The sequence below is a fragment of the Mercurialis annua genome, linkage group LG5 (genome assembly GCF_937616625.2).
Source record: "Mercurialis annua linkage group LG5, ddMerAnnu1.2, whole genome shotgun sequence".
Taxonomy (NCBI): Eukaryota; Viridiplantae; Streptophyta; class Magnoliopsida; order Malpighiales; family Euphorbiaceae; genus Mercurialis; species Mercurialis annua.
The window spans coordinates 49,236,747-49,248,083 of NC_065574.1; the positions used below are offsets into that span (position 1 = coordinate 49,236,747).

The following is an 11,337-nucleotide window of genomic DNA, read 5'->3' on the forward strand; positions in this document are numbered from 1 at the left end:
TCCATCTTACTTGACTTTTTATAATTTAATTGGGCGATTTTAATTCTAAGTTACCATAATATTAGTGACCGTCACATGAATAAATTTAACATTAACTTATTCAATTATGAATACTTAATTATTACTATTTTTTTAAATCAAATTATAATTGATTAAATTAAAAAACTAATTAAAATTAATAAAATAACAAACATTTAAGTTTTTTTTTTTTAATTTATTAGGGCTTATTTTGGGTTAATTTTCCTTCGTTTATCTTGTTTTTCATTTGCCGTTGACCAACTGAACAATGTTTATGAAAGGATATTGTCAATCATGGTGTGCTCAATGACGTACCAATATTATTGTTTGAAGGCGAGGCATGTAGAATTGGTTACCTACTACGTTAACGATATTCGCTAACTCATGCCAATTTAATCTTGCTAGCAATTTCCTTACATGCTCAAATTTTATCTCACAAAATGTTATGTTTAGGTGTCTAAAAATGAACCATATATACATAAATCCAGAACAATTCTTTTTTATTTTTTAGGGTCTATGAGGTTTCTATAATATGTATCAACTATATAAGACGACATCTTTAAACTTTCTACATTTAGGCTAATCTCTATTCGAGCCGTGTAAACCCCTTACGGAATGCAAACTCTGACTTTAAATTTTTAGCGGCTGCATACACGAGTACGGTTCGAACCCACAATCTCACTTAAGTCAGGCGAACGCCTTACAAACTTATATGCACCTTGAAGTTGAACAGTTGTGTTTTCTAATATATTATTAGTAGAAATTCACAAAAGCATTGAACAATGGTCGGTTAAACTGATTTAACCAAATTAATCGATCAATTTTGATTAAATTTGATAAAATATTTCGGTTAATTTGATTAATTAGCTCGTCAATAAAATAATTTCGGTTGGATATAGATAATTTTTTTAAAAAATTAATTAATCGAATTTATGAAATATTTTTATTTTTAATTATTATTCGTCATAATTTTATTTGTTTGACCAAATTAAACAACTAGTGTCGGTTTGCTTTTATATTTGGCAAAATATTTTTTTATATTTACAAATGACCCTTTTATCAAATGTCTTTAAAAGAAACGTTGAGCAGTCTATTCTCTCAAATTTAGTAATTGAGATAATTATATAAAAGTCTTCAATATATCTATTTTGTTTTTGTAATTTTTGATTTTATGAATTATTCTAGACAACCGATTTTTTATTTCAGTTTAAAAAAGGTTATGAGAGTTTAAAATAAAAATTATGAGTCCGAAAATATATTTCTATTGAGGTTGGATTATATTTATTCTAATTTGTAAAATTAACGGACTAAATTGTACAAATTATTATTTAGATATATATTTGATTAGATTGTCACACAGAAGTGAATATCAAAAACATATTTTTGTATTTTTAATATTTTAATTAATTCAATTAAATTGATTTTGTGTTTTAAATTTATGATTCAGTTAATTTAGTTAAAAGATTAAAATAATATTTTTGATTTAACCAATCAGTTTTTAATCAAACAGATGGTTTACTCACTTGTGTATTAATTTTAAAATAACTAAATATGTGACTCGATAACATGAATTATCTGTTCCATAATTTAGAAGATTTGGGAAGGAAAAAAAACTAAATCTTAATGTTTAATAGGTAGCTGACATTAACATTATGTTAGTCAATCCAAATTGCCATGTTTTGTAATTCATGATTACAATCATGATTTGTAGAGAGAGGCAAACTATATTATGTTAGTCAATCTAAATCCTAATGTTTAATAGGTAGCTGAATCAAGAGATTGTCAAAATATGGGGAAATGCGGAGGTTCCTTCTTCATAGCTGTTCTGGTTGGCTAACAGTCAGTGTTTCAAAAACCGGATTGGATCGGCCGGTTGGACCGGTTGAACCACAAACCGATCAGTGGTCCGGTCTGAAAAGATAAAAAAAATCGGATCTTCTGATTGAATCGGGTTGAACCGGATTGGACCGGTTAAAAACCGGATGTTGAACCGGATTGGACCGGAATTAACCGGTAAAAAACCGGTAAACCTAAATTTTTTCAATTTTTTTAAATTTATCAAACCGATTGAACCGATCATTAAATCGGTTAAACTGGATAAACCGAAAACCGGTGGCCTCACCGGTTCGGTTTTTAAAAACTGCTAACAGTTACTCCTAATTTTGATATAACATAAATCTTAAACAAGTAAAATTTGACAGTACTTGTTCAATAGTTTATAAGACTTGCAAAATCTTTCCCAAGCTAATTCTGAAATCAAAAGAGATAGAAAGTTAAAGAAAAATCAATCCAAAGAACAACAAGACTAGGCTGTCAAGATTTATGAGCTACAAGGATATTGTTAGAATTTCATATAAATGTAAATGGGTTTAATAATATACTACAATTCTAAAGTTCAATTGTTTTCTCATTTACCTTCAAATTTTTCATCAAAATTTGTTTTATTTATATGAAATCAGCAAGTTGTCCTTTTCAGCCACATGCACACACAAGAAGATAAAAATTCCTCCTGATTTGTTGACAACGGTTGTTGCAACAATTATTTTTCTCTTTCTCCATTTGTTTCTAGAAACTGTGTATGTGTCATTTTTCACACAAAATGTGTTTTGAAGAAATTTTTAAAATATCTGAAGGCATTTATGAAAAAAACAGTTTTCTATAAATACCATCATCTTCCTCATTCTTAATTAAACAAGATTTCTGAGTAAAAATCTTCTTCAAGTTTTTAATCGTATTTTTCATGTTTTGTTGAAAGTGTTTTACTCACTGGTTTTAAAACTGAGCTTCATTATTTGGTGCTTTATTAACTCTATTTACTCATTAGTTTGATTTGTATTCAAAGAGTTTTCTGCACAAACAAAATTCTCTGTTTCTTAAAGTTTTATAATCACCTAGGTGATAAATTTACTGATTGTAAGTTTTTGGATCTTGGAAAAATTAAAGGTTGGAAAATCAGACTAGAACAGATAGTAGTTAGCTCTATATTTCAAGACTGTTGTCTCTTGCCCGTAAAAGAAACTTGTTAGTGAAATTTTCAAGAGGTGATATCTTGAAACGTGGAAGTATGCAGTTGCAGAATAACTATAAAACTCTAGTGTTCTTTACTTTATGCTTTATTGCCTATTTCCGGTTTAGCTTTCAAATTAGTTTTCATAATATTTTTACAAGCTATTTTCTAATAGCTGTATGTTTGCCGAATTGAAGATGTCGTAATCTATGTTTTCATATTAAAAATTAATAAGTAATTTTATTCATGACATAGCTATTTGATTTTGAACATGAGATTGGCCCTTAAATTTTAACTCAATAAAATAAGTAGTAAGTAATTTTATTCATTTAAGAAATAAAATTAAAATTAAGTAGTTTAGTAGAAGTGGCAACTGGTGAGAATGTTCGATTTTGTGAGAATTAATGAGAGAGTTCCGTTGGTCCACTCAATTATATAAATATATGGATATAGATATAGATTTGATTATAAATTATTTCTATAATTATTAATTATATTTAAGTATATAATCATTAAAATAGTACTCGAATAGGAATAATTTGGTTCAGTTATGAATAATTGTCCATTTTACTATTTTCATACAGTTAAAAAACCAAAATTAATATTTTAAATGTTTATTTTTTATTATACCCTCATTAAATACTATAACTAATTCATTTCCTTGAAAACTGCAATAAATAGTGGATTTTAAATAAAGATAATAAAAAATAATAATTTTAAAAATTTTAAAAATTGCAATTTATTAAAAATAGTCAAATATTTGGCAAAAAAGTGTACAATTAATTTTGAATGGACAGAGTATAAAAGTGGACATCTAAAAAGAAACATAGAGAATAATATTTAAGCCTCGTAGAATAAAAATAATAATTGGGTTAACTTTTATAAATTATTAATTATTATTAAAATTAATAAGACTGGTCAGTTTTTATAATTTAACAAGAGTAATGGTTCATCTCGTTTTTTGATTTGGACCGGTTGAATAATAGTTTTAGTTTTTTTAATAAGTAACCGAGTAGGTTTGGTTTGTAATTAAACCAGTTGAACCGGCTAATTTGGTCTAATTTTAAAAATAGTGGTCTAGGACACATATTACTGCAATAATTAAGCTACCTCAGTTATACATGGCCTAAAGCCGTTAAAAAGTCCGACCCTTTAGCCCCTTTTTGATACTTGGACGTTGAAAAATTACAAATTTTATCCTATTTTATATTTTTGTGTTTTAATTGTACTCTGCAATATTAAATTGACATCATTTTTTTGTGGAAAAAAATATAAAAATATTATTCATGTCTAGCATATATTAATTGTATATGCTCAAAATTTATTTAAATTTAGTTATATTAATTAAGAATTTAAATTAGTTTTAATTTGATTATGATTTTTAGTTAGTTTTTAAAAATGAAGGACTTATTTATACCTTTTGAATGGAAATGAATCTAATTTTATTTTTAGACTTAGTTAATTAGGATACAATTGAAACGAAAAAAATATAAAATGGGATAAAATGACCAGTTTTAAACGTCACGATAGGATCGAAAAGGGGATAAAAGGTCGGAGTTTTTTTTAAGGCATTAGGCGGTTTTATCTACATCAATTAGAAAAGGATTATTGTCAAAACAAATGTCCACATTTCACGTTTTCTATTTAAGCATATTTTACTAAATATAAAGGATCGAAAAGGGGATAAAAGGTCGGAGTTTTTTTTAAGGCATTAGACGGTTTTATCTACATCAATTAGAAAAGGATTATTGTCAAAACAAATGTCCACATTTCACGTTTTCTATTTAAGCATATTTTACTAAATATAACAGTTCATATCCCAAATTGTTTAAGCTTTCCGTCCTATAATTTAGTGCCGTTAAAAAAAACAATATCGTTTTAATGATTAAAATGACATCGTATGATGCATTTAAATTATAAAATACCAAGGTTGGGATTTTTATGCCAAAAAATAAAAGATTAAAATGTGGCGTGAAACGTTTGGTAAAATGTGTTTAAACTGAAAAAACGCAAAAGGTGAGAATTGTTTTATGACAATAACCCTTTCTTTAAAGGGTCTATGTACTCTTTTTGAATAGTTTGAAGGGTTTATTTTTACTTTTGACCAATCTTGCAATTGGAACTTGAAAACGTGGCACTCTGAAAAACAGATAATCCTATATGTCCATAAACCATCCACATGCCATCCTTTAAGTGGCTACAATGATCCTAACATGCCCTTCGGATAACTCATGTCTGTCCTGTCCAAAATTGTATGGCATACACAAGAACACTCACATTACAATATCCATTACACCAATATGAAATTTCAATTTTAATGGCAATTTCAAGATCTCCAGATTGGTCTGTATCTTCCATTAATTCTTACAGAAAACCTCACGAGATCTTCATCTTCTTCACTCCATCATGGAAAATTCAGTGCTCTTCCAATCTTTCAATTCCCCAGTTGAATTCTTCAAACTGTCCCTCTCCTCCAATCTTGGAGGATCCTTCAACGAATTTACCTGTAATTCGACTAGATTTCCGGGTTCAAGATTCGCAAGAATTTAAAATTCCGGAGTCGAAGAATTTAAACAAGTTCTTGCATGGTATACTTCAAGATCCAAGAACTGAACATTTAGGTTATGAATACTACAAGAAAGCAACAGAACAGCAAGATTTTAGACCGGAAAAACAGTTGTTAAAGCTTCTGATAAGGTATTTGATGCAATCCAAGAATTGGGATTTGATTTTATCAGTCTGTAATGATTTCAAGAAATATAATGTGTTGCCTGATAGTTATACCTGCTCAAGAATTGTTAGTAGTTGTGTTAAAGCAAGAAAATTCAGAATTCTTGATTCTTTACTTGAATGTTTCAAATGTTATGGCGAAATCGCGGTATCGGCTTTTGATTCTGCAATGAGAGGTTATAATAAGCTACACATGTATGGCAGCACAATTTTTGTGTATGAGAAAATGAAATTAGCTGAAATTGTGATGGATTCTGTGGGTTATTGCCAGATTATGAAGGCATATCAGAAAATCGGTGATACCGAAAAGGTTGTTGCTTTATTTCAAGAATTTGAAGGTAGAAATTTTAAACATTCAAGAGTAATTTTAAGCCAAATTTATCGGGTTTTATGCGAATCGTTAGGGAAATCGGGCAGAGTTTTTGAAGCTCTTGGTTATTTTGGAGACATGAGAAAAAAAGGGATTTTGGCTGATTCTAGGCTATACGCTTCTCTAATTTGTGCATTTGCAAGCATTAAAGAGGTTCATGTAGCTGAAGAACTATTTAAAGAAGCTGAAGAGAAGAAAATGTTAAAAGACCCTGAAATTTTCTTGAAACTTGTGTTGATGTATGTAGATTTAGGGTTGCTAGGGAAGACTGTAGAGATTGCTAAGGCGATGAAGCGGGTAAAAATGAGAATGTCGGACTGTATTTTCTGCGCAATTGTAAATGGTTTCGCTAGAAAACGAGGGTTTCGTGCAGCAGTTGGAGTTTACGAGGAATTGAAATCAGAAGGCTACGAGCCAGGACAAGTGACTTATGCTTCTATAATAAACGCATATTGTCGATCCGGATTATATTCCAAAGCGGAAATGTTGTTTCTTGAAATGCAAGAAAAAGGGTTTAAAAAATGCGTTGTTGCATACTCCAGCATAGTTGCAATGTACGGAAAAACAGGACGGTTAAGGGATGCAACAAGACTCGTAGCAACAATGAAAGAACAAGGATGCGAACCGAATGTTTGGATATACAATTCGTTACTTGACATGCACGGAAGAGTCGAGAATTTGAGACAAGTCGAAAAGTTATGGAAAGAAATGAAGAGAAGAAAAGTGGCAGCAGATAAAGTAAGTTATACTTGTGTAATTAGTGCATACAATAAGGCTAAAGAATTGGATAAATGTGTAGCATATTTTAATGAGTATAGAATCAATGGAGGTGTGATTGATAAAGCTATGGCGGGTATTATGATCGGAGTTTTCTCGAAAATGGGTCGAATCGACGAGTTGTTGAAGATTCTTCAGGATTTGAAATCTGAAGGTACAGAGTTGGATGATAGGCTATATCACTCTGCTTTCAATGCATTGAGAGATGCAGGGTTGCAAATGCAAGCTAAATGGGTGCAGGAGAGTTTTGGGACAATTAATGCAATTTAGTGATGATGTAATTAATATCATTTCCATTAGTAGTATACTTTTCGAAGCAAAAATGTTTATGTAGCTCTTTTTGCTACCAAGATTTGATGGAAATTTGATACTGCCATTGTAACCTGTAAATACATGTATAACATGGATATACATAATTTTGAGCCCACCCACCAACTCAGCCCAATCAGACAAATACTCATTCAAGCCCATTCAGAAACTTTGTTGACCAACCCAAAAGTAAATGCTGTAACATCAATACCGATTGTTGAATTTTTAATACCAATTTATTGTGACCGGTTAATGACCGGATTGGTATGCGCAGCTGAATCGAAATTATTCGGTAAGTATTTAATTCTGAATTTAATCAACAAACAATAATATAGCAAATTAAATAAATAACACAAGAAATTTACGTGGTTCGGCATTAAAGCGTATATCTACAGGCGAAAAAACCGTGTCATCCACTAATCATGAATAAAATACAAAATTGGTGGAGAATCACCAATCAAAGAACATCTCTAATAAATATACCCTTAGAAGAAAAATCCACAAAGCGTTTAACTCTCTACAAGAAGTAACCCAAAAAGGTTAGGATTAACTTATATTGCTCACATCACACACACGCCATTTTTCCCTTATTCACATCAATGTCTACATTGTGTGTTCGTTTTTCGGTGTACTAAAAAAGGTGAACAAAATAGTGTATTTATAGGGAGTGAATAATCTATATAACATTAGGAGTATTAATCTTAATTGGAGTATACTTTCTAGTTAGCCAATGATAAAAAGGCTATCATTCTCCCAAATACTTCACTAATTAGAATCCTAATACAAATTAGAATTAGAATTCTAAGCATATGCCAACACTCTCCACCTTAACTTATAGTTTTATATATTGAGATACTAGACATGTGGATTTAGAAATCATGTTGAACTTCCATTATTGTTATAACCACCTCATTATGCATCTTGCCCATGACTAAACCAATACCTAAAATTTTGCATTTATTGATTGTTGCCCATAATTACAACTCCACTATCAACTCAGTTGTAATCAGAAAACCAATTAAAATTGGCACACATGTGTTAAGAACAACATGAATTTGCATAAATTTCGGATCAAAAAAATTATGCTGCAATTTAAACCTAGACCGATTCTCTGACCCGATTCGCCTATAACTGCCAGCACTCGGTCCTCATCTAATTATCTCCAATCAAATTGGGACGTCGTTCCAAATTACAAAGATTGTAATCCATCTTGTGTATAAGATTGTTACTTAATCAAAACCAAAACTCTTTTTGCAATGTCATGATTTTATCAAAATCTGACTATGCCCAAAGAAACTCTTTATTTAAAGAACTATTAAAAGCAATTATTTGATCCAAATCACTTATAGAGTATCAAAAGAGTATAAAGAGATTATCTCAATCATTCATCTTACAAAGTCTTTATAAAATCCTAAAATTGTGTTTACAAAAATGTCATACCTTTTTTCTTTGTAGAATAAAGTAGCATGTTGACCTCCATTATAAAAATCTCCTTAAAAAATTTCATACCCAAGTCTGTCTTTAATCTGAATCAACGACTTTCGTCACTTCAAAATTGTTGGCTTCTCTATCTCCAAAACAACTTTTTGTGTCAAGTAATTTCACCTTTAAATTGCGAAATTCTCCAAATAATATTTTTACCAAAATAATCATAACCCAAAATTAAATCTGAAACCCAAATTGGCTCTGATACCAATTGTTACATTGATACTGATTGTTGAATTTTCGGTACCAATATTCGTGACCGTTTCATGACCAGATTGGTATGCGCAGCGGAATCGAAACCATTTGATAGGTATTTAATTATGAACTGGATCAACAAGCAATAATATAGCAAAATAAATTAATAACACAAGAGATTTACATGGTTCACCATTAACGCATGGTGGAAACATCCTGAATTTTTTACTTTCATGGTTAATTGCTGGAGAGATATGACTACTAATGGACCGAATTCTCCTCTTGTTTGTAAGTTACGGGAACTTCGTCATTTTTTAAAAGAGTGGAATAAATTGGTTTTTGGTGATTTAAATGAAAAAGTGGGGCTGATACAACACAAGATTACGGATTTGGAGATGATGTCTGATACTAGAGATTTATCGGTTATGGAAACTTCAACTCTTTATGGTTTACAATCAGAATTATATAGTGTATCTAAACGGCTTGAATCACTTTGGTTACAAAAATCGAGGTTGAATTGGAGCCTTTTGGGAGATAAGAACATTTCTTTTTTTCATATAGCGGCATCCATTCATGCTAGAAACAACCTTATTTCGGAAATTTCAGTCGATGGGAATCGCTTTTATAGGCCAGCTGATATAAAAATTCAAGTACTGCAATTTTTCAAGAAGCTTTACAGCAGCGGCAGATTTATGCCTTTCACGTTGTACACTTTTAATTTTAAGAAGTTGAACACGAGATTGGCAGATTCTTTAACAACTTATTTTGAAGTGGAAGAAGTCCATTTGGCTTTGTGTGATTGTGATGCTAATAAAGCCCCAAGTCCGGATGGTTTTAACATATTTTTTTATAAACATGCCTGGCAGATTCTAAAAACTGATCTTAAGAAGATTTTTGACGATTTTTACATGACAGAAAGTTTCCAAAAGCTCTTAATACAACATTTCTGGTTTCGATACTTAAATCTAAAGGAGCAACTGATTTAAAAGACTTTCGTCCTATAAATCTTGTTCATGAAAGATTCTCTCTAAAGTTCTTGCTAACAGACTAGCTCCTTATCTTCCTATGGTTATTTCAGAAAATCATTTCGGATTCATAAAAGGTCGAAGTATCTATGATTGCCACTCGATTACTTCTGAGTTAATTAATTTATCTTCGAGACGTAAAGAGCGAATGTTGATGATTAAATTGGATTTCCAAAAATCTTTCGATAGTATTCCTTGGCCTTTTCTTTTGAGTGTCATGCGGGAGATGAATTTTAGCGACGATTGGGTTAAATGGATTTCGGCATTATTGAGTACTTCTCAATTATCGGTACTTATCAATGGTAGTGCGACTGATATTTTTATCATGGAAAAAGGGGTCAGACAAGGCGATCCCTTATCTCCCATGCTATATGTCTTCTCGGCAGAGGTATTACTATTCAAGATTATCATGAATCAGTTTCCGTCCTTCAGTTCGCAGATGATATATTACTATTTTTACTTTACGACATGGATATGGTTAGTAATCTTTTAAGATTGCTTCGTTGCTTTGAAATAGTATCCGGTTTAAGAATCAATTTCCACAAGTCTTCCATCATTGGTCTGAATTTGGACAATGAAGAAATCCTAGCTGCTTTTAATATTGAATAATGCATCAAAACGAGAAGTTAGAGGGTTTGAGCTAGTCCAAAAATCCAACCAAAAACTGAATACAACTCCATTACCAATAGTAACAAAAAATTATCGTTAAAAAAGAAGATGAATGTTACAATTCTTAAAATCATGCCAATTACGAACGGAACAACTATTGATCACCAAAAAAGCCAAAGAGAATTATTTTTCCATTTTAAGCTTCCATAGCCATATGCAAAGAAGACTTTGATTCTTCAACCGAAAAGGAACCGAATTCAAACCACCTTTAGCATAAGGAACACAAACCAAACAATTTTGCAAATACCTTTGTCATCTTGATTATCACACCAAAAAAATTTCTCATATAACGATCATGAGACGAAATAATCGATTGCAGGATAGACAGAGAACCCCATATAATACACCGAAAAGGTATGTAAAACGGCCTTGATCATAACTTTTAGAAAATAGTAAAAATGTACAAACAAATAAAAATAGTTCAAATTATCAACATAAACATTCTCTATTGACATCTTTATCACTAATCATATTTATTATTATTTTTTATTTTTGGTGACGAGGACTCACTCTACTGAGCCGAAACTCAATATCATTATCAAACCCCGAGATGTGGACTGCCCGCAAGCCCACATACCTGGTAATTCCAGGCTATAATCTTATCTTTATTGTTTGGAATAGTCAGCGATAAGATGAGAAAGAGTAAACATTAGAAAGGGAGAAGATAGGATGAACAATAAATCAAGACTAATAATAGAGAATATGCAACCTGCTGAATATTGTGTTTTCAGTTGTAAATTCCAGCTCATCAA

The 11,337-nt window shown here is 30.8% G+C and overlaps 1 protein-coding gene across 1 annotated transcript; it reads left to right on the plus strand.

Moving 5' to 3' along the window:
* Positions 1-5,238: 5,238 nt before the first annotated feature.
* LOC126683239 (pentatricopeptide repeat-containing protein At5g13770, chloroplastic) lies at positions 5,239-7,329 on the plus strand. The gene has a single exon (XM_050379088.2). It carries the CDS (start codon positions 5,280-5,282, stop codon positions 7,170-7,172), a length of 1,893 nt encoding a protein of 630 aa, XP_050235045.1. The 5' UTR covers positions 5,239-5,279; the 3' UTR covers positions 7,173-7,329.
* Positions 7,330-11,337: the final 4,008 nt, after the last annotated feature.